The 25,167-nt window shown below is 39.6% G+C and overlaps 5 protein-coding genes across 5 annotated transcripts in view; 3 read left to right on the plus strand and 2 right to left on the minus strand.

The window, feature by feature from the left end:
- Window positions 1–761: 761 nt before the first annotated feature.
- LOC120775115 (ER degradation-enhancing alpha-mannosidase-like protein 2) lies at window positions 762–4,430 on the minus strand. Its single transcript, XM_040105133.1, has 3 exons — window positions 4,284–4,430; window positions 3,099–4,224; window positions 762–3,020 (listed from the first exon to the last, which is right to left on the minus strand). The coding sequence occupies exons 1-3, from the start codon at window positions 4,403–4,405 to the stop codon at window positions 1,368–1,370; spliced, it is 2,901 nt and encodes a 966-aa protein (XP_039961067.1). The 5' UTR covers window positions 4,406–4,430; the 3' UTR covers window positions 762–1,367.
- A 407-nt stretch (window positions 4,431–4,837) lies between these two features.
- LOC120775225 (protein lin-9 homolog) lies at window positions 4,838–17,126 on the plus strand. Its single transcript, XM_040105292.1, has 2 exons — window positions 4,838–4,955; window positions 14,906–17,126. Exon 2 carries the CDS (start codon window positions 14,924–14,926, stop codon window positions 16,901–16,903), a length of 1,980 nt encoding a protein of 659 aa, XP_039961226.1. The 5' UTR covers window positions 4,838–4,955; window positions 14,906–14,923; the 3' UTR covers window positions 16,904–17,126.
- On the plus strand, window positions 6,395–13,768 carry LOC120775223 (WD repeat-containing protein 7). Its single transcript, XM_040105290.1, has 2 exons — window positions 6,395–6,809; window positions 8,475–13,768. The coding sequence occupies exon 2, from the start codon at window positions 8,493–8,495 to the stop codon at window positions 12,945–12,947; it is 4,455 nt and encodes a 1,484-aa protein (XP_039961224.1). The 5' UTR covers window positions 6,395–6,809; window positions 8,475–8,492; the 3' UTR covers window positions 12,948–13,768.
- LOC120775224 (translation initiation factor eIF-2B subunit epsilon) lies at window positions 16,965–19,595 on the minus strand. The gene is made up of 7 exons (XM_040105291.1): window positions 19,446–19,595; window positions 19,255–19,379; window positions 18,997–19,188; window positions 18,079–18,932; window positions 17,796–18,020; window positions 17,423–17,709; window positions 16,965–17,358 (listed from the first exon to the last, which is right to left on the minus strand). Exons 1-7 carry the CDS (start codon window positions 19,539–19,541, stop codon window positions 17,140–17,142), a joined length of 1,998 nt encoding a protein of 665 aa, XP_039961225.1. The 5' UTR covers window positions 19,542–19,595; the 3' UTR covers window positions 16,965–17,139.
- Window positions 19,596–21,050: 1,455 nt separating this feature from the next.
- The window catches only part of LOC120775330 (putative uncharacterized protein DDB_G0282129), a 48,874-nt gene continuing 44,757 nt past the window's right edge, over window positions 21,051–25,167 (plus strand). The window contains exon 1 of the mRNA XM_040105472.1: window positions 21,051–22,091. The gene's annotated coding sequence lies outside the window, so the exon portion shown is untranslated. The remainder of the gene's footprint in view (window positions 22,092–25,167) is intronic.

The raw sequence follows: 25,167 nt of genomic DNA on the forward strand, positions 1-25,167 counted from the left end.
TCTTTGCTGAAACGAAATGAAATCGAACCATTTCTGAAGCGAATGGTAACAGGAAACGAAAAGTGAATCAAATACGACAATAATGTGCGAAAACGATCATGGTCCAAGCATGGCGAAGCTCAACAAATGATCGCAAAGCCAGAATTGACGCCTCGAAAGGTTATGCTGAGTGTTTGGTAGGATTGGAAAGGAGTTGCTCCAGTCTGGTCGAACGATTGATTCTACATTTTACTGTCAACAACTGGTGAGATTGAAGCAAGCAATCGAGATAAAACGGCCAGAACTGAGAACAGAAAGGGCTTCGTCTTCCATCAGGACAATGCTAGATCACACACATCTTTGATGACTTGGCAAAAACTGGGAGGCCTGGGAAGTTTTGATGCATCCACCACATAGCCTTGACCTTACACCATCGGACTCCCATTTGTTTCGGTCAATGCAGAACTCCCTTAATGGAGTAAAGTTGGCTTTACTGCAGAAGAGAAGCCTGTGAAAATTACTTGTCGTAGTTTTTCGTCGACAAACCAGAAAAGTTTTACACTGATGGAATAATGTCTCTAGCGGAAAAATGGCAAAAAGTGGTCGACCAAAATGGTTCATTAAAGTTCATTATAAATATAAAAAAAATAAGTTGAAGTTTGATTAGAAATACGAAAAGACTTTTTCGACTACCCATTATTATATGGTAAAATCAAAGAAGCATTTTAGCCGGCAGAGGAAATTAACTCAAGCACCAAAATAAATTTTTCATCCATATACAATTTTAAGTTTTAAAATTCTATTTATTTATTTATTAATCCCTGTTCACAATTGTACATGCAACTAACAGTGTAGATAACGACACATTATTAGTCCCAAACATACATACATTCATACATGAGAGAAGTTCTTTTGTGATTGTCCTTAAATTACTCACAATGAAATTGAAGCTTATAATAACGGCATAAAAAATCTAAATACCAAAAACCGATTGAAGGCCAAATTAAACAAAAGCAAAAAAAATGCATATATTCTAAAGTTTTTAACACAGTTTTGGGCCAGAGTGCGAGTATTTGTTTAGAATTTCAATATTTGAAACCACTTTATTGCAGAAGTTATTCTAAACCTGATTTAATAAAAAAGAAAGTAAATACAAATACATTACTTTAGGAATAACGGTAAGCCAATAACTACTCTTGAACTACAATATTACACATTGAGGAGCGAGTGCCACAATGAATCTTAAAGCAAGCGTTACATTTAGGTGTTGCAGAACCTTCATACAGATTAGCTTAAAGTTCGTTGCAAGTCTTCAGGCTATACAAGTATAACTACTATAATACAAAATTCATCGTTAAGCTGATAACAATGCTGGCGCCCCAACAGTGCTATGGATAGTGTTCGCGATAGGCGAACTTATCCACAAAATTTGGGCTGTCGCAGGTGAAAACTTCATAGCCGCGCCGCGTTTTCGCCATTGCCGTTGCGTTTAGCCTTTTCAGTTTTGGGTAGCTTTGCAGCGAGGTAAGCACCTTCTCGTGCAGCAGCGCCTCGTTGAATTGGTGGCGCTGGTTGGTGGTTTTACGCAAAATCGTGTGCACCAACTGCGACCACACAGATTCGCCGCCGCCGGTGTTCTGTTCACTTTGTTTAACAACATTGTTTTGTTCCTTTGTTGCACCAGGGTTTTGACCCTCCTTGGGCGGTTTTTCGGTAGAGTTCGCTTTATCGGTGAGGACGGCTTTTGGCTTCTTGGTAAGACCATCTTCAACCATTAGAGCTTGTAAGCGGTCAAAAGTTTCCATTATACGCTTCTTGAACTCGACTATTCTGCGCACGTGTGCAAAGAGTGGTTGTGGTGCGTAGCTTGGCTTGGCGTCGTCTTCTTCGAATAACGCGAGTATCTCGGTTATATTCAGCAAAGGCGTGAAGGTGCGTTTCTTATCGGCGGTGCCATTAATCAGTATTTTCAATAGGAACTCTTGCATGGCAGTCGTATTGACCAATGCTTGTTGATAGTCGGCATGCAGTAGGGACATTTGGCGTAGCATTACATGCAACGAAGCAGTTTCGCTATCATCGGTTAGTTCTAGTTCATCACTGGCGCTGTGATTCAGCGCAGTAAGCACGCGATCAAGCAGCTCAAAATCGGTATCACGGAAGGCGAGTATATCCAGTCGTGCGATTAAATCGATGTTTGCTAAATATTGTTGTTGCAAGTCGTAGAGTTCCCACAGTGTACGGGTTCGACTCTCATACTCTTTTTGCACCACTGCACCCAACACAGCCGTTACATTCTTGTGCAAGAGCTGAAGCCCCGATATAAAACGTGCGTCCAATGTAAAGTTCCGCATAAAGCCGTGCACATAGTGCAGCACGAGTTCGGGATGTAAGAAATCTTCGCGACTCATGGCGAAGAATTCGTTCAAATCTGTTACAGTCAGATGATTGACTGATACAGGTTGATCTTCTTCAACTACTTCAGCCGTGCCGACGGGCTCCTGTTTTACTTTACGTGCATTTTTGATACGCTCGAAATTCTCCACCAACCTCTCACCAGCAGGGTTATCAAATTCATCGAACACATCTATATCCACCGGTGCGGTGGATACTGTATTCATTTTGCCTTCTGTTGTGGGTGTGTTTGCGATTTGTTGTTTAATTTCGTTTATGAATGACGTCTGTTCCCCACAAGTGAATGCCTCATTAATCTCTCGCTCCGCTACTATTCGCTCACGCTCAACTTTTAGCATATTTGCATCACTAAATACACGATGATCTAGATTGTCGAAAATGTCATCGTGTACGTCATGGCAGCAGTACAACGCAGACATGTCGATGGGATGAGCTTCAGTGTTAAATATATAGGAACCTGCATTTACAGTACAGTCTCCATATGGAGTTTGCAGGCGATCACCCATAGCACCGTCGTTGTGAAGAAAATTATCCTCATCGAAAAGAAGATAGAGGTATTTTGTGGTTTCTGCGAGGTAGAACGATTCCATTCTATTCTCTTTTTCGTGTGTAACGACATTTCGAATCTATATTTTAGGACAAATAATACATTCATTTACAACATATTTTACTCCATATATGTCATATATGTGAAGCATACTTACCGTGGCGTATCCACAACGTGTTTTGGCGCTGAACTCAATTGTCTGTATTATGTCGTCACCCAGTTCCAAAAGAAATTGATTTTTCGTTGCACGATATAAATACATCACTGACTCTATCAATTCCGGTCTCAGAGGATAAACCTCTCTATTTGGCGAAGCCTCTCCCAATGGAATGTTATAGAATTCCGGTAAAAATCCGTATTTGCGCCACACTGTGCTATATTTTACTAGTGTGCGCATTGCTGGTCCTATATCGCCGAACATGCTTAAGATGCCTGGCCAGAAAGCTTCAAGTGATTGAAAAACAGGTAAAGTAATTTGGCCTTTATTCATATTGGCCCAAACATACCAGTCTTCTTTTTTAAGATACTTGTCTATGTGCTCCCGTGCTTCGTGAAACATTTCCATCAACTCGGGTCTATTAAGCATAATGGCACCCTTTACTAAGTACTCAAAGAAAGAGTCTACTCCCGCACCTATTCCTGAGTCAAGTGCTGTCCATCGTCCTGTTTGCACGTCAATGTGGTTACCAAAAAGTCCAATCGCTGAGCGTCTTTCCCACAATGAGTGGATTGCATTGAGGGCGACATCTTCATATATTGAATTGCCTGTAAGCCGGCTTAGTGCTCCGAATTCAACTAGAAGTGTACCTACACCAGCTGTACATGTAACTGAAGTCTCTCCTTTCGGCACGCCGTAACGCAAATTCACAGTGCCGTATGGCATGCCGGTAGCAGTATCGAATGCGGGCAACAGTCGACGCGCCACGTCCTCTGCCATTCGTAGTAATGGACCTTGGCAGGGCCAACCTTCTTCCAAAGGCACACCAGCACGTTTTGATAATATATGCGCTGAAAGCAATCCGCCCACAATTCGTATGTTTGTTTCAAAAACTGAAACATTTAGGTCTTTGTCAAAATCTACAGTTTCTAGAATTTTAACAACTCGTCGGAACTCTGTATAATTGCCCATTGTTGCGAGTGTATCCAATGCATCGATAAGTGTTAATGAGTAGCTACCCCAAGTGTCAATGCCGTCGCAAGTTAACGGTCGTAGCTCATCGTAGTCAGAAGCGTACTGTAAATAACCATCATAAGCATGTTGGAACATTCCACGTACTTTTTCTCTAAGAGAAAAAAATATGATTTTAATTTTTTTATGCTTTAGTCAATCTTTAGAAACAACCTTAGCTCCAATATGCGTTCCTTTGAATAAAACCTAACACCTTGAGTTTCTAGAGTTCCATGTGTGATTATAAGATATACAAATATTACTCCTATCTTCCAGTAACATATTTTTTTAAACATCTTACGGTTTATAAATGTATTTTTTTGAATTACCTACACTAATCTAATTAATGTTTTTGTAAATAAAGAAAATTGCCACACCGCAAAACCGCAAATATGACAACCTAGATGTAAACAAACGGAACATCTGATAGCCAGTCGGGTATGTTCACTGGATGACGAACAGGGTTGATTTATTTGCTACTCGTAATTACATATTCTTTCACAATTTTGCAATATCTGTATATATGTTTATTGGTAAAATAGTGTCGTTTCTTAAGGCAGGTTCACATAAAATTACAAAATACATATATGTATAAATTTACAATTATATCATTTATATGCAAACTAATCATTATATAAACTGTACCAAAAATTTTTATTTAAATGCATATCTGTAGGTACGCATTGAACGTACCCAAATGAAAAATAGAAATGTCAATGATGGCGATTAATTCTTTTTCAAACTATGAAATTCAATAAAATAGTAAGATTATTTGGATTTTGTTTAAAGTTTCGTGCAAAGCAACAAGTTTAAGATAAATAATTATAAATCAATTGCGAATAAAAGGTAAGTGAGTTCTTATTTATTTTAAAAACTTGTTTAACGCCTTCTTAAGATAGATGTTATAAAAGCATGGGGAACGTTTGGATTTTCGAATTACCATCAATAGAGATAAGGAAACTCGGTAATTTTAAGGATTTATAAGGATGTTTAGAAAAACAGCAATAATAGCTATGCGTTTAAATATTGTGGAGCAATGTTCGATTGAAACATTCTCCAGACTGAACCTACAGTCGTACGTGTAATGTGCAGACACAGTATCAATGGTTCATAAATTTAACTTCAATATAAACTCAATGCAGTGGTATGCTTTATATTGAAATAAATCGCTTAATACATTTTCGTAACCTGGAATTCATTCTTCGTTTCATTGGAACTACTAACTATTTCGACTTATGTATAACACGCATATACTTTGTTTTGACGTGATGCACTCAGAACTGGCCTTTTATAAGATCCGCATATGAATACAAATTTATATTTTTGGTGCACACGTACTGCATTTTGCTGGATACGAATCTGAACGTTCCAAACACAGTCGGTCTTATGTATAATAATCGGACTCATATTTCTGAAGTTCGACGGCGGTCACTTCAGCCTTACATCTTTTATGTTGTTACCGAAATAACATCCTAGTCTATCTACCACAGTCTTAATCCCAAAATTTGCAATTGATATATTCTTAGCTCAACTCATATATGTGTATCATCATTGAAGATATATTATCATGAACAATTTGTATTAGGTAATGATCACTGGGAACTCAGAACAAGCTTTTACTTTCATCCCATTTAACATCATTAAAACAAAGAAGAACGAACTTAAGAGGTCAGTCTCAGAAAGAAAGAAGCGGTGGTATAAAGTGATTATACCCAAAATATATATTAATGTTGTTGTAGAGCAAAATTATAACTGTACTATCCCCAACCGCCAAGTTTCATACCATGAGGAAAGGTGAAATCTATGTTTATTGCGTCTGTATTAAGTAATATTTTGGCAATTAATTGTCAATGTATTTACTTCGGATTTTTATATATAATATAGTTGTGTGATACGTGTAATATATATATATATATATATATATATATAAATTACAAAACTTTAACAAAGTAATAAAATGTTTTATAGAGGTAGATATGTATGTACATTATTTTGAATATTGATGTTTGTTTAATGGCACAGTCCACTGCGTCCTTTTACATATATACTAGTATATTTGGGGTTGTTTAACGACTTATTGAAGTTTGATATCATATAGACCATTTTTCTAACTGAAAACGCGAGTTTGAGTTGCTTAAATTGAAAATGTTTTATAATATAAAAACTTTCTTTAGCAGATACGTTATTAGCTTATTAAACAAAGCTTGGCCACTTACGTTGTAAGTAAAACGTAACAATTTATGCTTTGCTTTATATTCGTTGTCAGTTTTGACATTTTGCACAGAAGTCAATCGATAATTTTTCTGCTCGGTCGATATTTTCATTTCTTTCTCGAGTCAAGAGACAATAAAAAAGTGATAGAAAAGGAATTTTTCGGAATATTTTGCAAAAATAATTAGTTTAATTGCGTGAGGTCGTGATAATAAAGAACGTAAATGAGTGTATTAAGCAATAAAGGAAGTTGAGGAGTGCATGAAAGCAAACAAACGCTGAACGTGGAGAAGGAGGAGCGGAGCATACTGCGCGACATTGAAGTTCCATAACTGCTGCAACTGGCGCTGTCGCTGCGCTGCTGTTTGTGTGTCTAGACGAGGAGGAGCGACGAGGGAGCACAAGGAAGAGGGTGATAGACATTGGGAGACACGCACAGCCGCGGAGGCGACGAAAGGAGGCATAGTAGTAGAAGCGGACAATTGCGATGTTAGCACAAGAAATTAATTTACTTTGGGAGTGTGCAACCATTACGATCAAACACATTTCGCCACATAACCGTAAATTTGTGTGTTCACTTTGTACATATAGTAGGTAAACTAGTGTACAATGGGGAAAACATCTGGCAATGAAGAGAGCTAAAAGATGGTTTCAACTCCGGGCGCCACTGCCGCGTTTACTTACTCCCGCGGCAAGTTTAATTAATGTAACTCGTGCTTTCGCATATGTTGAATGCATGACGTACGTGAACATATTCGTTTAAGGCTAGTAATTTGACGTTATTCAATTAAATAAACAAATTATTTAAAATGGCAGTACGTTTAAAACAAAATTTGCATTGAACCCACATTTCTGCATAAAATTATTAGTTTTAACAACTTACTTGCTCTAAAGATTCTGCAATAATTTGAAAGTGGCATGTAACACATTTTCGCTATTAACGAAAAGTAGACAAGTATTTCACCTTCATAAGTGGCGATTTACTAAATGCTTCCTAAAAATTCTTAACATTCAAGCCATTGTTTTATCGTTTAGTTTTCATATACGACCGCAGTTTACTTTTCAACTGTGTACAATACGCTTGACATTTCAAAAATCCAACAAGTTACTGGTATAAGTTTACTTACTCTGCAGTTATGTAACTCTTAAATTATTGGCGAAAAACTGTTTGTATATCTTATTCAAAATATAAGCCCCTTAGGAAACTTTCTATACATTTGTTACTTCTATCAAAGAACATATTACTGTTCTTATTTCTAGATCTAAAACAAAGCTCCTATCTAATCATTTCTAGTGTGCCAAACTAATCACTCATTAATTATGTTTTATTTACAGTATTTGGATAGGCTTAAATATGTCAATCAATCTCATTTTTCCCCGATCTTCTCCAATTAGTCTATATTAATATGAGATTTGTAAACAATTTATTGTAAAGTGAAAGTTTTCCTTACCATCCATTCACTTCAAACGTATATAGCCAATGGTCATACCAATGACCAATCGCTTGCACATGGTAGATGATAATACCTTTCGTGCACGTAGAAGAACCCAGCAACTCATATGTATGTTTACACTTTTTATCGGCATTTGCTTATCAATTGCGAATGTGTACGGTGGCAGCTTTGGAGTTCTTATCACTTATCAGAATAACTAGAAACCCAGCGAAATGTGTTTGCGTCGTGCTGGAAATTTAATTGTACCTTCAAAAAAGATAAATTGAAAAAAAAAAATGTAATGGTTAAGACGAAGGTAAATGTGATTTGTGGTGTGTGGTGTGCGGAGTGCGAATTGTACTTACTCGTACCAACACATTCACTGACGCATCACGAGTAAAGAGGTAGTAATCGATGCTAAAAATAAGACAAGCTACTTGAAGTGCTGAAAAAATTAAAGCTTGCGTTGCCTATATAGCAAATCATACTCTAAGAAAGCTTGGATATCAATATTTCTTTCAATTAATGGATGATAAACCCAATTCGGTTAGTCGGTAAAAAATATCGGGAGAAAAAAAATTTTCAAATATTTAATTACTTTTTACAATACCTAAAAAACTAAAAAAAGAAAGCACTTGCAACTGCATCTATCGTCGTCCATGCCAGAACATTACGTTAGGTTAATTTCAAACATTGCTATAATGTTTCGCTTTTTCCACAGTATTATCGCTACTACAACATGGTTAGCACAAATTTGGTGGTGCCTGTGGTTCTTTGGGGCCCTTCGGCACCAACCCACTGCGTGTCCAGCGTATTTCTATCCGATGATCAATCAACACTCGTCACTGGTTGCTACGATGGTCAGATCTGTTTGTGGCAAGTGGACCCGTTGACTATGAAAATGTCACCCCGCTGTCTGCTGGTTGGACACTCGGCACCAGTTTTGTGCCTAGTACGCGCTTCCATACTGCCTGAAAACAATTTTCTCGTCAGCTCTTCGGAAAATGGAGAAATGTGCACATGGGATCTAATCGATGGCAAATGTATGGAATCGGTGAAGTTGCCACAGGTACACACACAAATTCAAAGCTATCATCCAGCCAACAGCGAAGACGTGCGCCTCTTTTGCATTGGCTATTACCCAGAGATAATCGTAATGGACCCATTTAGTTTGGAAATCATTTATCAGCTCAGTTCGAAAGTAAAGCCGGACTGGATTTCGGCGCTACACGTTTTGCGCCCCATGAAACGCAAGGACGATGTCGTTTTGGCAATCACTACTACAGGTACCGTGAAAGTTTGGACGTTAATTGGTAACGAGAATAAACACGCTGAACCAATCTATGAAAATGAATCGAAGGAAATTCGTTGCCTGAATGCCATAACCATGAATTGTTGTGCACAAAATCAACGCACAGTGCTAATCGTTTGCACCAAATACTGGCAAATCTATGATGCGGGAGATTTTACAGTACTCTGTTCGGTGATCGCACCGACTCGCGAACGTTGGCAAGGTGGTGATTTCATCACTTCCGATCGCGTCATACTGTGGACTGACGAGGGCAAAGGCTATATTTACAAGCTGCCTGCCAATTGTATACCAGACAACAAGGAGTTCCATGCCAAATCAGTGGTTCGTGATGCACCCTATTTGTATTATGTATTGCAGCAACCAGGCGATAAAGTGCTTTCGTGTCCACCCGCAATGAAGTTGCTGCGGTATCAACGCGAGGAGGGCAAGATGCAACACTATCTGTTACGTGGAGATTCCGAAGGCTATATCTCCGTATGGACAGTTCCGGAGGTGCCACTGGATAACATCTGCATTTTGCAAGCAAAACAAATGCCACCAAGAGTGCTTAAACCCACTGTCTGTACTTCGCTAGTAGAGGCCTGGTCTATCATGGATCCACCGCCCGTTGGTATACTCGATCAACTGTCGCGTATCACCGAAACGCCCGTCAAACTAACCTCAAGCATTTACCTACCGCAGCAAAGTCGGTTGGTAATTGGACGTGAAGATGGCACCATTGTTATCGTGCCTGCAACCCAAACTGTTATGATGCAGCTGTTAATAGGCATCAAGCAAAACTTCAGCGATTGGCCGTCGCATCAAATTCTTTATGGCCATCGCGGGCGTGTCAACTGCTTATTGTGCCCTTCACTGGTGCATCCACGCTACGAGAAGTCTCATTTACTATCTGGTGGAGTCGATTTCGCCGTTTGTTTGTGGGACTTGTATAGTGGCAGTTTGTTGCATCGCTTCTGCGTGCATGCTGGCGAGATCACACAGCTGCTGGTGCCTCCAGAGACTTGTAGTAACCGCATACTGAAATGCATTTGCTCGGTTGCATCAGATCACTCGGTGACGCTATTAAGCTTACAGGAACGCAAATGTGTTACACTTGCGAGTCGTCATCTGTTTCCAGTAATATCCATAAAATGGCGTCCACAGGACGATTTTCTCATCGTTGGTTGCTCCGACGGTTCTGTGTATGTGTGGCAAATGGAAACAGGACACTTGGATCGCGTGCTACATGGTATGCTGGCTGAAGAGGTGCTATTGGCGTGCGACGAACAGTCTGCCGAAGATGGTAGTGGTGGACACAGTGGTGCAGCCGCGGCCACTTCAGAGATGGGAATGGCCAATCCGGCGGTACACTTTTTCCGTGGCATAAAGTCCCGAAACATGAACGCCATACGACATGCAACTCAACGCGGCATACATCAGTTGCAGCAACTACAAGGCCACAACCAAGGTAACTTCGATTTCCTAATGAAGCACCGCAGCAATCCGCTTGTGATTCAAGGTTTACGCACCAATCCTAAAGATGCAGAAAGTCATATACTATTCTTCGACATAGAAGGACTAATATTTGAATTGCATAGCGAAGAATATGCACAAATGACACCCGCTGCCCTAGAGGCGCTTGGTGTGGTACTAAGCAATCCGAAAGATAAGGCGGTGCATCTAGATGCATCCAAAAAAATTAGCGATTTCTTTGGAAAGGTGAAAAACAAAGCTGGCGATATGGAGAAAATATTGAAAGATAAGGATAAACACGGTCTAGTGCAGAAGTTCAAAGAGAAGACGGAGGCAATGGAAAAGAAGGTGCAAGCGAAAGTCGAAAGTTTTCAAAAAGTCGTGGAGACTCAAGATCAGCCTGATGACTTGCGTAGCAAAATAGCTTCGAAAATGGAGGTGACACACGTGATGGAGGTGGCGCAGTTATTGCTATCACTTTTACACTCGTGGGGGCTCGATCCACATTTGGATAAAGTGTGTGAATCACAGTTGGGTCTGCTACGTCCGATTGTGCCAGTTTCATTTGGCGTACTCTCCAAGGCTGGTTACATGTCGCTGCTGTTGCCCACATGGCAGAACAATTACCAAATACCCGACAATATACCACCCACGCCTAGTAGCTCGAAGAAACGCGATATTCCGCCTGAATTACTACGCCAAGAGCAGTTAACTGCTGTCTTTACATCACGTTTACATTGGGAGTTGAGCACGACGTTGACGTCAAACCACATATTGGCACTCGTGGCAATGTCCAATACTTTGATGTCGATGAACGCTGCATCTTTTCTTCCCGATAGCGAAAAGAGCAAGAAATTGCAGCGATTGGCCCAACGTACCGAATCTACGCTGAGTAACGAAGAGGAGCGTGAAGAGCTCATAGCACATCACACATCGCAAATCAAACAGGGCTGGAGTTTATTGTCCACACACCATTGCTTCCTATTGCCCGACAAGATCGAGGCATTAGAACCACGAAAATTCAAGCGGCCACAAGTTGAGGCGATGGCCAAACGTTGGCAGCATCATTGCATTGAAATACGCGAGGCAGCCCAACAGATTCTACTTGGCGAATTGACGCGCATGGGTAAGAAGGGGCGAAAGCAGCTGGTGGATAGTTGGGCACAGTACTTACCGCTCTACACGCACACCGAACCTATCGCACAGCCACAGGTGCTGGCGGCGGTACAGGGCAACAGTGGCAATGGTACGAATGGGCATACCGGCACAGTGGACAATCAGGACGAGGACTACGAGGAGGAGGAAGAGGAAATCATACGCAAGCCGTCCAGTTTGTCTGAATTGAAACGCAAGCAAACAACGGCGGTCATACTGTTGGGGGTAATCGGCGCCGAATTCGGGCAGGACATTTCGCAAGATTCACCACAGCGTGCAACTGCGGAAAGACGAAAATCATCGGTGGCCGAAGGTTTTGGCATAGCCAATAACTTGGCCCGATTAACGTCTATGGCTTTAGCCCATTTGCTTTACGCACCACCTTCACAAAAACTACCAAAGTACACGCCACTTCGACGTGCAGCAATTGATTTGCTTGGACGCGGCTTCACAGTATGGGAACCATATTTAGATGTAAGCAAAGTGCTGCTCGGTTTGTTGGAAATCGCTTGTGCCGGCAAATCGGTACCTAATCTAAACTACAAACTACCATTGACACCACAGGCGGATGCGTGTCGTACCGCGCGACATGCCCTTCGTCTGATTGCGACCGCAAGGCCTGCCGCCTTCATAACGACCATGGCGCGCGAGGTGGCACGCTACAACACTATGCAACAGAATGCACAGTCCATTAACCAACCACTCACCCAGTCAGTGCTTTATAAAGCCAAGGCGGAAATACTATTGTGCGTTGAAATGCTCATTGATAAAATGCAAGCAGAAATCGCCAGCCTGCTTGTAGAGGTGATGGACATTACCCTGCACTGTGTGGACAATAATGAGTTGAAAGGGCGCGGCCTAGCCGAGGTATGTCCCTCGATATGTAAATTCAATCAAATATCACATTGTGGGCAAACGCGACGTATTGCCGTTGGCGCTCACAACGGTCATCTGGCAATCTATGAACTGCGTCAAAACAAGTGTCAGATGATACCAGCGCACACACACCCCATAACTTCGTTGGCTTTTTCACCGGACGGCAAATTCCTTGTTTCTTATTCATGCAGTGAAAACAGGCTATCCTTCTGGCAGACGAGTACCGGCATGTTCGGCTTAGGCAATTCGCAAACACGTTGCACCAAAGGCTACTCGACAGCACCCATACCCGATGTATCACGCTTAAATCCGATGCGCCTAGCCAAGTTGGTGTGGATCAACAATCGCACAGTCACGCTAATGTTGGCCGACGGCTCGGAGACGCGATTCAACGTGTAGGTTGTGCGGCGTGGTTTGGGACGGAATAGAAAACATAAGGACGGTAGCGATGCAGTCAAAGCTGTACGAGCATCTAGGCAGTTAACATTTAGGGATTTTGATTTAAAGGCTTTTAATATGCGAACGAACGGCTGGGCGGACGGGCGAACAGTTTGTCGTGAGGCAGTGGGTAGAGACCAGTATTTTCAAGCATCAGGTTTTGTTTTTTGTTAATCTAACTATACGGCAAAGTCTAAGTTAATACGCTTAACGGTTCCTACATTTGCTGCAAGCAAAACTGAAAGCGCTTATAAAGTGTATTTAGTTGTAATGATTTCCAAAAGAAAAACAGTGTATTGTTTACAAAAGTGATTTTAATTGTTACTGTTTACTTTTTTTTTTAATACAATAAGAGCACTTTGGAAGTGCTTTTGTAAGTTTTTATTTATTTTTGGTTCTGAAATCAATTTTCACATTAAATTTGACGTTTTGATTTTATGTTGCGAATTTCGTCGTCATTGTTGTTTCTCTGTATTCAACTCCCATCCGAGGGACACTGTTCGCCCATGCGTGGAGGGTATATAACGTTTGTGTTGCATACATTTTTAGGTGTATTTATGCAAGTAATAGAGAGTGCTAACGGTGGTACGCACATTTGCAATGTATGTCCACACATGCATACCTACACCCGTGTTGGTTGCTAAACTAAACAGCTGATCAATATTAACTATAATATACACGAAACTACACAAGTGCAAATGCGAAATGTATTTAAAACACAATAAACAAAATTTATGAAAATTATAAAAAAAAAACTAAACTGCATACATACATAAACGAAATTTAAAAAAAAAATACGATATTAGTAAAAAGAAAAAAGAATGAACTACAATAAATATGTAAATGCTGTTATTAATATTTGTTAAACTGTTATTATATTATATTTACAAACGTACATACATAGTAATGAAGTTTATTTTGCTCTTTTGTAAAATTAATTTCTATGAATTTACTGTGTTAATTTTGCAAAAATAAGGGAATATATATAAATATATACATATACCTGCAAACATACATACATACATATATGTGAGGAATTTTATGTGGTGGCATATAACGAAAACACGTTAGAGACTAAAACAATAAACTGTAAAACTACTACACTTGCAATTAAAATAATTATAATGCATACGTGTGCATATATACTTACTTATATTTATATATACTATACATATATAAATTTAAATTAAATGTTTTAATGGATTGTATCCCCTATCTCCGCGTGTTTTTTTGGAGTTATGTAGGCATCGTATGAACCAGCCGATTGTATATATCCAATCGATTGCCTCCTCCATATCCATAATTGAAAATTACATTACTTACTACTATCGAAAAAATTTATGAAAGAAAACTATGTATTAAAGAAATTAAATTAAATTTAATGAAATTGTATTGTGCTTACTTTTAAATGTCCCTGAATAAAAGTATTAATTAATTATACCGAAAAAAACGAACATCGTGTCTTTACTTGGCGACAGCTTGGTTTGAAGGACCAGCAAAATCGACAGAAATAAACAAAGGGAAAATATTATAAACAAATCATTAGAGATTTTTAATTTTTTGTGAGAATGCAGTAAACTTAGTTCCGCTGATGCTCAATCTTAAACACACATTAAAACTCTTAGGGAGATGTTTTCTGCAGCTACAACAATAATACCATCAAATTTTAAGGGGAATATACATATATAGAACTAAAACCAGGGCTATGAAATCCTCTCATAATGCTGAGTATTGCTGCTGAGTTGAAGGTATTGTGGACATAGTTAATGCCTTGTAAATCTGTTTGCTTAAGGTACAATAAAAAATAGCGAGGGTCTTAAAACATCTCTTATGAAATTCACTCAATGCGAAACACTGAGCACACCTCTTTTAACTATAAAATTTATTAATTGTGTTCAATAACTTTTCTTTTTTTTTAGAATAACATCGAGCTCAATATGTCAGACGATTCGGAAACGATGTCAAAGAAGTCTCGCAAGGCTTCGAGTCCCACAATTTCGGAAGACGAGTACATCGAACCCCCTGAGTTCAGTTTGGCTACACTCGGATTGCGTCGCGTTGGCACGGCACCTCCACCGAAGCCGCAGCCACAACAACCCATACAAATGTTAAATGCCCGCGGTATGCCGGCACGCATACGTAAACGTAATCGGTTATTTTTCGATGACGACATTATTAACGATGACAAACCGCTCCGCATGAGTCTCTCACCACGAAAAATGCCAATGAAAGCAAACGCATCACCCCACAAAACACCCACTAAGGTTTTAAAAAAACGCAAAGGTGTCGTCTCGCGCTACATGCGCTCGGATGAGAAGAAAAAGAGTGCTGAAATCACCACACCGACACGTGACCGACATTCAAGTGCCGCCGGTTCATCGACAAATACCACACCAAAATCAAGCACACGCCATAGTGGCATTTCGATTGGACCAGCAACGAGTACCACTACATTGACACACATTATTCCGGCTGATAAAAAAATTGGTCAGAGCATCGGCTTGCGTTTGCGCAATTTATTGAAACTACCCAAAGCGCATCGTTGGGTCATATTTGAGTGGTTCTATTCGTTCCTTGACAAAGCACTGTTCGAGGGTGAGAATGACTTTCAAGTTTGTCTGTCTGAATCTTTTCCAAATCTTTGTACTCGTCATCTGACGCGCGCCGAATGGCGTAAAATACGCTCTTTAATGGGTAAGCCTCGACGTTGTTCGCAAGCATTTTTCGACGAGGAACGACGTGAACTGGAGCGTCGGCGACAGAAGATACGTTATATGCAGAGTCGCAAATCGGGTGACGTGAAAGATTTGAATTTTATACGCGATCTGCCAGACAAGATCCCGTTACCACTGCCCATCGGCACCAAAGTGACAGCACGGTTGCGCGTGCCACAGGATGGTATTTTTAGCGGCACCGTTGACGCGTACGATTCCATGACATCCAATTACCGTATCACATTCGACCGGAACGGCCTTGGCACGCACTCAATTCCAGATTTCGAAATAGTTTCGGAAAATTTCCACGAAATGCTTCCACTCCAAAGCATCACCAGGGACAACAGGCCTAATCTGATGAGCGTCTTCAACGGCGTGAGCTCATCGCCCATGCGTAGCATGCGCAATGTCCGGTCGGCTTTGAATATGAATTTGAATAAGAGTGATCCGGTCTTGGCACAGGAGGTCATCGAGAGTCCATTCAAGGATCCGGTGCTCGGAAGAGACAACATCAACGGCTATCCGGCCAAACTGCTGGAGACTTTAGTGCGTTTGAAACGAGCTCTGGCCTCCAAACGCTCAAAGTTGCAGCGTCTAAGCGAAATGAATAACGAGGCAGAATTAAAGGCATCGCAACAACTGGCAGCCGCACACAATAATTCCAACTCATCATCAGACGAATCGCAAAACACAAATGAGACGGTGCCACAACTAAGCGAAGAATTTCAAAGGCGTTATGCCTCGATCGTCATTTCAATGGAGAAGATGAATCGCGACATGCAGGATTATCTAAATGATGTGCAGGCATTCGCTGGTGACCTAACACGCGATCCGCAAGTACAAGCTATGCTGGCACCATCATACTTGCGGGAAAAATGCCGCGAAGCCGCAGAGGATGCTGTGCAGCGTAACAATCAGGGCACCGTGCAGAACAAGGGTGTGCTGGCACTCATAAAGAATCTAGCAACCGTGTTACTAGTCGCCTCACATTTGGGCAATGATGGCAATTCAGCGGAAGTTTCGAAGGTGCTCGAGGGCTGCATCGAAGAAGTGCGTTCCAGTTTGAGTGGAGTGAATGTTGAAACGTTCCAGAAAAATGTGCAAATACATTTGCATCATGTGCGCATGCTCGCCGCCAACAATAGCGTAATGATGAGCAATTCAGCCATATCGGCTGCCGGAGGTGGTCCCATTGACAGATAAATGCTTTGGGCTTCTAGCAATCGTTAATGACTTAACGATTCAATAAAAAAAAAATAATGAATTAATTTAATTTAACAGTAATATTCTAACAATTACTATTAGACAATCTTTAATTTTTGCTTTTAAAAATCAATTTTTGTTCTTTGTTTTGTCGGCCTTTTTTTCTTGTCTATTGAATTCTATGTATTTATACTAAAAATAAACTTAATTAGATTTCGTAGCAGTTCAGATGTGTTTTAATCACTTTCGTCGTCTTCGTCTTCCTCCTCTTCACTGGATTGGTTGAGCCATTCGATAAGTTCCTTCAGGCTCTGACGCAAAGTACGGTGTTCGTCCGCATCGAGTTGTGCGTACCAAGATATTATAGCATCTTCACTCACGAAATCTTTGTCATACAAGTAATGTACTACTTTCGAGATTTTGGCGCGTACATATTCATTTTCTTCACAGATGTCCTGCTTGATAACATGAAATGTGTGTTAGTTTGTTTTTTTTTTAACATTTACTTAAGAGACTTACTTCCAATGCACGCAGACAATCCAACATAGCATCTTCAGTCTTTATATAGTTTGACATAACAGGTCCCAATTGTTTTAATACGTTGTTTATGGCTACAAGAACGTTTTGATTCGCGGGCTCCTTAATATCCTCAAGACTGAATATAGCTTTCACCACATAGAAATTCACCTCCTTTAGGGACATGTTGTACGCGTAACGAGAGGAGTTTATTTCTAAAATAAGGAAGTCTGGGTTTGATTTTTCCTGGAATCCGCGTGCCAGTGAGTCCATCACTTCCGCCAAAAAGACTGCAGCAAAGCAAAGTGGATAGCAATGGCAAGAGCAAGAGGAGGTATTAGTTTGAGAAGAAATTTAAGAAAACGAAAACGTTTACTATTTGTGTCGTCGACAAGTGGTGTGACTGCACGTGACTCATCCTCGTCGCTGCTCGATGTGTAGTCGCTCTCATCACAGATTGGTGGCAATTTAGCCACTTTCGGTATACCAGTTGCTGTGGTGGGTGGTACATCATCTTCGGAATCGGAGGCATATGTCGATTGTGTATCCTGTTTATCGTCTATGATAAACGCTTGTTCACCTAGTTTTTCTACTAAATCGTCTTTCAAAATAAAAAAATATTGCTTAAAAATAATTAATAAATAAAAATATGTACATACCGTCCTCGCTTAACGCACACTTTATTATGACGTTTTTGAGCACCTTTCCAGAGGGTATGACACTTTTCGCATCCACAACGGTACCTTCTGTGAGAGCAGATCCAGCACCGACTTTAGCACCAAACCCTATTACACAACAATCCAATTTACAGCCATCGGCAACGTGCACACCATCCATGAGAAAAGCATTAACCAGCACGCAATTCTTCCCAATTTTACAGTTCTTCCCAATAACGCTGCAACTCACGGAAGTACCAGCTTCCACGTTACTACCGGCCTGTACGGCGACATTTTCTCTTAACGCCGCTTTTATGACAGTCGACTTTCGACTCTTATAAATGTTGTTTTTTAAATAAACATATTGCTGAGCAAAACAATTTATACCCATATCTGGGACCAATGGGTACGCCCAACGATTCATCACGTCTTGGCTGACCATGCAGTATGTCAGCCAATTATTCACTTTGCGTGCATACTGCCCTCGCGGCAGCAATGATACATAGATGCGGCTATCGAGAATCTCTTCATTAATAAGAATGCCACGAACGAAATCGTCACGAGTTTCAAAGTCGAAATTATCACTGAACAAGGATAGCATTGATGGGGAGCCAATAGCAATTTGTGGATCGATCAGGTTATGAAGCAATGACACCTCTGAATTGTGTAGAAATACTTCCAGGGGGACCTCAAAATGCGATTCTTTGCCATGTAAGCGTAAACGCTGGTGATGATGAAGACGATTATTTTGACGGTCGACTGCAATCATAACCTCATTGCCAGTGCGCACGTTGCAGGTTGCAGCCTCTTTAAAAATCAAAGTAGCCGCTGCACCTTTGTCATATTTAACAGTTTTCCTGCAATGAATTGTAAAGAGTTCCTTTTATATACATTTATATTTTAGTGTTTCTTATAGCTCACTTGTGTTGATCGAATATTGGTCGCAAATCTGCATTGGTTACTGCATCCGCGCCGAGAAGTATGAAATTACCACGTATAAGCGCTTTAGCGTCTAAATCGCGCATAGCATCACCGAAACAACGGCAGCCTTCACCGCCAATCACATGTACTGTCATATTCACCGACCACGAACTGAGTGATGCAATGCCTTCCCTGAAATTGAAACATTGAATAGATAAGTTGCGATAAGGGAAAGATTGTAAAATATAAATACATTACTTAATATGCTCACGGACGCTTTGCAAGTACAAACTAGAATAGACGAACACTTCTTCTATACCACTGCGATTGAGGGCATCCAACGCGTAGTCTAGAAGACACACATTGACTAAAGGTAACAGTGCCTGAAAATAGGAGAAGAAAATTTGTTAACGACGTGGCTACCTGGTTTTCAGCACAATATCTCATACGGTGGAATTTTTATCCGAAAATGGTCGCAACTGCTCCACATTATTGTCGGCAATAAGAACCGCTTGAATAACTTCTTTTTTCTCAAATTGATTCATTGCTAATTTTTGTTAGATGTTGTTATATGAATTAAAATGTTGAAAATGGTTTAATGCTAAACAGCACATGAATTAGAGATGCAGAATAAATATCGATACACTTATTGGATGAAAACGAACTCTTTAATCGATAAAACATTTATTTTGAAATTAATCGAGATATAATAAATTAATTTATTAATGCAAAATAAGGGTGTTTACAGTTACTGTAGAAATAATTGAACGGTGGTTTAATTTTTACTAATATTTTTGAATCAAATCAATAATGTCAACACAAAGTTATTACATAGAAATCTTATAAACTAGAGATTGACGCACCCATTGGATGGTTTGAAGCCAAAAGTTAATTTTGGCATTAGTCTAAGTAAGTTGGTCTTACCGCGTCATGGGGCTCTGACGCGAAGAAGCTTTCTATTCCAATTTATAACCAAAGTCTTGAAAATGAGCCGAATATCGTACGGAACAGATGAAATAAAAAACAACCATCAAAACCAACAACAAATCGACCGCAGCATTTCCATAAGAGCAGCCCAGGAATCTTCCGATAGCTTAGTTTCATGGAGGTCCTTTCACCCGAAAAATTCGCGCTGCATGAGTAGCAAGTGGGATACGGTGATATGCTCTCATGCAGCGAGACCCACCAGGCGACTACCATTACGACCAGAAAAGGAGGCGAAAGCCCCATAACAACCTCTTCCAGGATGGCATCTCCAAGGTTGGCCTGCTGAGAAACTCTCTCGGAGCAGAGATATTGATAGCAATCCAAAACAACTCTTGCTACAACGAGAGGAGCGAATACCGCGTCCGCCACTTGGGTCGAAGTGTTCAGGTCAGTCAGCTCATCACCCAAAACTTTAATCGAGTATGATACTCGGAGATAATCATGAGATTTTTCGTTACTCACAGAATAAATTGTCAGACCATAACTGAACTTCAACGATCGACAGCCAGAAACTAATATTATCTTACATACATAGTTTCTGTTCAAATGAAAATTATCGCAAGCCCAGAAGTTCTCTGTTGAAACACGATTGGTTTATCACTTTTCATTTTATTTGTCATAAAATATTGAATACATGAGCATAATAAACTAAGAAAAGTTTCTAAAATTAATAGAAACAAGGAATATGAACCAGACGTCAATACAGTTCCCTTGTTAACTGGGAGCTCACACACCGTACTGAAGAAGCCAAAGATAATTTCTTATGCCGGCTCAAGAACAAGAAGAAAAAGGTTTATTGAGAAACAGTCAGCAGTAGTAGTGGAAAATGCAGAACGAAGAGAAGAACTAGTGGTCAAGCGAGTCATTTACAAGATTTCGGCGATACCAACCACGCCAAAGACTCGATGGTATGTTGTTTGGCGACAAACAGCGAAGCCCGTCGTGCCGCCAATTGTAAACCGAACTCAGCTTCAACAGCGCGCTCGGCGCCCATACTGAAATTGGCGCTGGCCAAGCGCGAGTTGAGCTCTTTCGACTTTCTGACTCAGCATTCAGTTGACGGTTACATTTCAACGCATTCGCAGGTGGAAATTCAGTTGACGGAAAACACTACAGCACTTGTAGTGGAACATGAGAAACACAAAAACAACAATAATAATAGTAGCCAAGTAGCAAGCCGACTTTGATGGGTCTATTCTGCGGCAGCAAGCGTTCAAGTACCAAACATTAAACTCCAAACAAAGCCGCCGTGGTGGATTTTAACGTTACCGATGCGTATCGGAAGCGCATGTGTACACAAGTTTCAACAAATATTTGGACTATATTGCGGAAATAATTAAAATAACAAAAGTGGTAGAAGAAATAACCAACAACAAAAAAATAGTAACATTTTTTCATTGCGAAATTGGGTTACATGCAAAAACGAGCATAAACAACAGAGTTTAATTTGTGGTAAATACATGCAAACATACGTACATATGTATGTATGTATATCGCGTAATTAATTAGAAGCGAAACATCATCGAATTTCAAAGAATGTTTGTGTGCTTAAAAATCTGTTGGTGCAGTTTGTGCAACCGAGTGTGTGATGGCGAGTTCAAGAGTAACGAATTGCAGCAAACGTAGCAAAACTAATTGCAACGTCGAAAAACCAAAAGCGATTTGCAAATGCTAACTTGCTGCTCTGCCACAGCCAATAAAAGCTGCAACAAAGGGGTCAGCGGCGCGGCGCGCCTCATCGAAGAGTGCAATAAAAGACTGGCGACTGCACATCGAAAACTTGAAAGTGGACTGCAGCCAATGCTTGGAATTCGGGCAACGATAACCAAAGTGTTGCAAGTCAAATTAGTGTTAAAAAAAAATACTGCAAAAACCGTTAATTTAGTAATTTAAGTGGTGTTCAGTTTCACTGTCAAAAATTTTATGTCTTTAGAACAAAAGCAAAAACCTCGTTTGCCTGAATTAACAGCGAAATACCCAATTAGACTCACATTTAACGGTAATAAAAATAACAAAAACAACAATAAGCTGTGCAATATTATTCCAGTTGGCGTCAATGTGAATTTGTGCAAATTCCAAACAAACATGTGACAGCTTTGACAAATGTGGTAAGTTTGACTCTCGACTCAAATTACACTGCACTTGCATCAGCGTGGGGTTTTGCTGAAAACAATGTATTACAATTTATTATATAATGATGCCGCGCGCCAATTTCAATTTATAAACTTAAGTGTTAGTTGGGTTCGAATATACCATGGATGAGTACAAACCGAAGCGGGAAAGGAGAGTGCCATTTTTGCAAATATTTTAAGAAGTGACATATTTACAATTATTTCAACTCTATAGCAAATATTTCAAAACTGTAAGGCCCATTTTTCAATATCTGGTTAGCAACCATCTTTCATTTAACTTCTAATAAGCTTAACCAAGACTCCTCATTTCGGTAAAGAACCTCTTTTACTAGAACTTAACTGACAGATGGATGCCAACCAGACATTTAGAAAACGGCCCTAGACTTTGAAAACTACTTGTTTTCTAAACTCATAAGTATCCGCAATGCATTTCTTTCTTTTAAAGATAGTCAGTAATCTCTTTAACTTAATTTTTCAAGTCAGATAATAGTCAAAAGAAGTGATAATAGCAAATAGGTAATACTTTTTTCCCTGAGAAAATTAATATTCCATATGAAATTTAGAATAAGATTTTAGTGGGCGACCTAATAAAAACGCAGATTCAAAAGCGGCACCCTAAAAATTAATTCGAGTGTTGTAGACCTGGCTAGACCAACTGCTATTGGGTGGGCCAAAAGAAACCAAGGGGTGTAAAAGTTTTTTTCGTTTATTATTTTTTTTTATTTTTTATTTCAAATTATATAATATACAAAAGAGAAATTTCTTTACACTAAGTATGAAAAATGATGTCTCTTTTTAGAGCATTTTCCATAACATCTTTCAAAACTTGTGGCTGTAGCGTTCGATTTTGTGCACCAATGTTTGCCTTGAGTTCAAGGATTGTCTCTGACTTGTGCACATACACTCGCTCCTTCAAATAACCCCAAAGAAAATAGTAGGTGCTGTCAAATCTGGCGATCGCGCTGGCCAAATAATTTCCGAATTTCTGGAAATTTATCGCCCTCCAAAAATTTGACTTAAAAGTGCCATTGTGTCTCGGGCAGTATGGGCAGTAGCTCCGTCCTGCTGAAACCACATACGAGGTCAGTTTTCAAGAGCAGGACGTAAAAAATTTTCTATCATAAACCGATACCGCTCTCCATTTAATTTCAATAAGAAAAATTAATAAACGAAAAAGTTATTAAACTTTTACTCCCCTTAGTTTCTTTTGGCCCACCCTGTAGTAACGCTAAAAGTATCCTAATCCACAAGCGGGAATAAAATAATATCAGATCAACACGGTTTCGAAAATTTATGTAAGAACTGTTAATTCAAAAATATGTCGATAGTAGCGCCGCCTTTTGGACCGCCACGTAATTTAAGAATTTAAGGGCTAAATCTAGTGGGATAGCCTAAACAAGGAGATTTTTGGCTTATAAAGAAAGCTAAATACAAGTATTTTACAGTTAGGTCAGGTTAGATGGCTGATCAAAGATCGCATATAGAAAAGAAGAACTTCTGTGTTCGAAATTATAAATCAGCAAAACGCTTAGTAGCCAATACAAATTTGCACAGGCGTTTAATTTCCGTTCCCACCAGCTCGATGGGATGCCTGAAGGTATGCGCTCCCAAGCGTTTAAGTCTTGATCTCACACACGCAGGACAGTTAAGAAGAAAGTGTTGAGTTGTTTCCACCTCATCTTCCATACAGCTTCTGCAGATGGCGTCAGGTAGGATTCTCCACTAGTGTAGTGATCAAGGCCTTCTCCGTGTATAAAACTCAAATAAAATTCTCGTCAAACTAGAAGTTATTATCCATTTAATGATCCTTTTAATCCGGTCAAGGGAAAGTCTTTGTGTGGATTACTATAGAACATGCAAAAAGAAATTGATAGTTACCGTTGAAAGATAAACTGATTATGCTGCTTGAACTGAGCGTTTACATTTTAGAAGACCGTAACTCAAAAAGTGTTTGGGATATTGATTTTAAATTTAAGAAACGTATAATCTCGATGAAATATGAAAAAATAATTTTTTTTTATTTTCTTTCCCAAGGTGTACCCTTAATGTCAAATAGAATTTCTCAAAAATCGATAAAATCATACCTACATAACAGCGCCACCTATCGAATCTGCTCAAGTAGGATCCAAAAATTATCACTCATAAGCTTGAATGTAGAATGGTGGACCAGATATTGGAGTGAACAAACAATAGACTCAATTCTTAATATAAAATTTTTCCCTTGACTAGAGCAAAGCAACTCAAAACATATATTTTCTAGAAAAATTCTTAAGTTTAATTACATTTAGTGACTTTAAAAACAAATTCAGATCTTTTGCAACTTATTAGGAAAAATAAATAGAAGATCGTAAGTTTATGCGCTCCAATTTGTACACTTTTTCGCAAATAGTCTCACTTTTAAAGGCGATATGTCAACATCTACATATATGTATATACATATATGTACATACTTGTATTTACTTTTTACATATAAATATGCATGTGTACTCAAAAGTGCAAAAAGCAGTCATCATCTCATAAATTCATATGCAGCAGCATATATACACACATATGTACATACTTACAAACTTATTTATGTGTGCGTGTGAAATAATACAAAATCGAGGTCGTCCGCGTTTGGAGGCATTTGCGGCCAGACCGAGGTCGTGTGCCAACAAATTGGTGTTTTTGTTGATGTTGTTTCTCACATACTGACATCCAGCCCCAAAATGCTCATTACAAGCAGCTTTATTTGATTTAGTTGTACCGCATAATGCTCGCCTATGTACATTGCCACACTAATGCCCACAAAAGGTGATAACGTTTAGAGTAAAATAACTGGCAGGCACCACAACATAAGACTTAACTAACTTTGTCTGTGATTAATTACCCAAGCAACAACAAATTATTTTATTGGAAAATAATAATCTCACAGTCATGGTTTAATTGCGATTGCATTTCCGTCTTTCCAATTTTTCTTATAAAGTTACAGCGCATAAGCTAAATTTATTAAAATTTATCAATATTTGTGCCGACGAAGCATAATCGTTGTGAGTGCATTGAGGTCAGCAAG

This window comes from Bactrocera tryoni, chromosome 4, assembly GCF_016617805.1.
Source record: "Bactrocera tryoni isolate S06 chromosome 4, CSIRO_BtryS06_freeze2, whole genome shotgun sequence".
In the NCBI taxonomy this organism is placed as follows: domain Eukaryota; kingdom Metazoa; phylum Arthropoda; class Insecta; order Diptera; family Tephritidae; genus Bactrocera; species Bactrocera tryoni.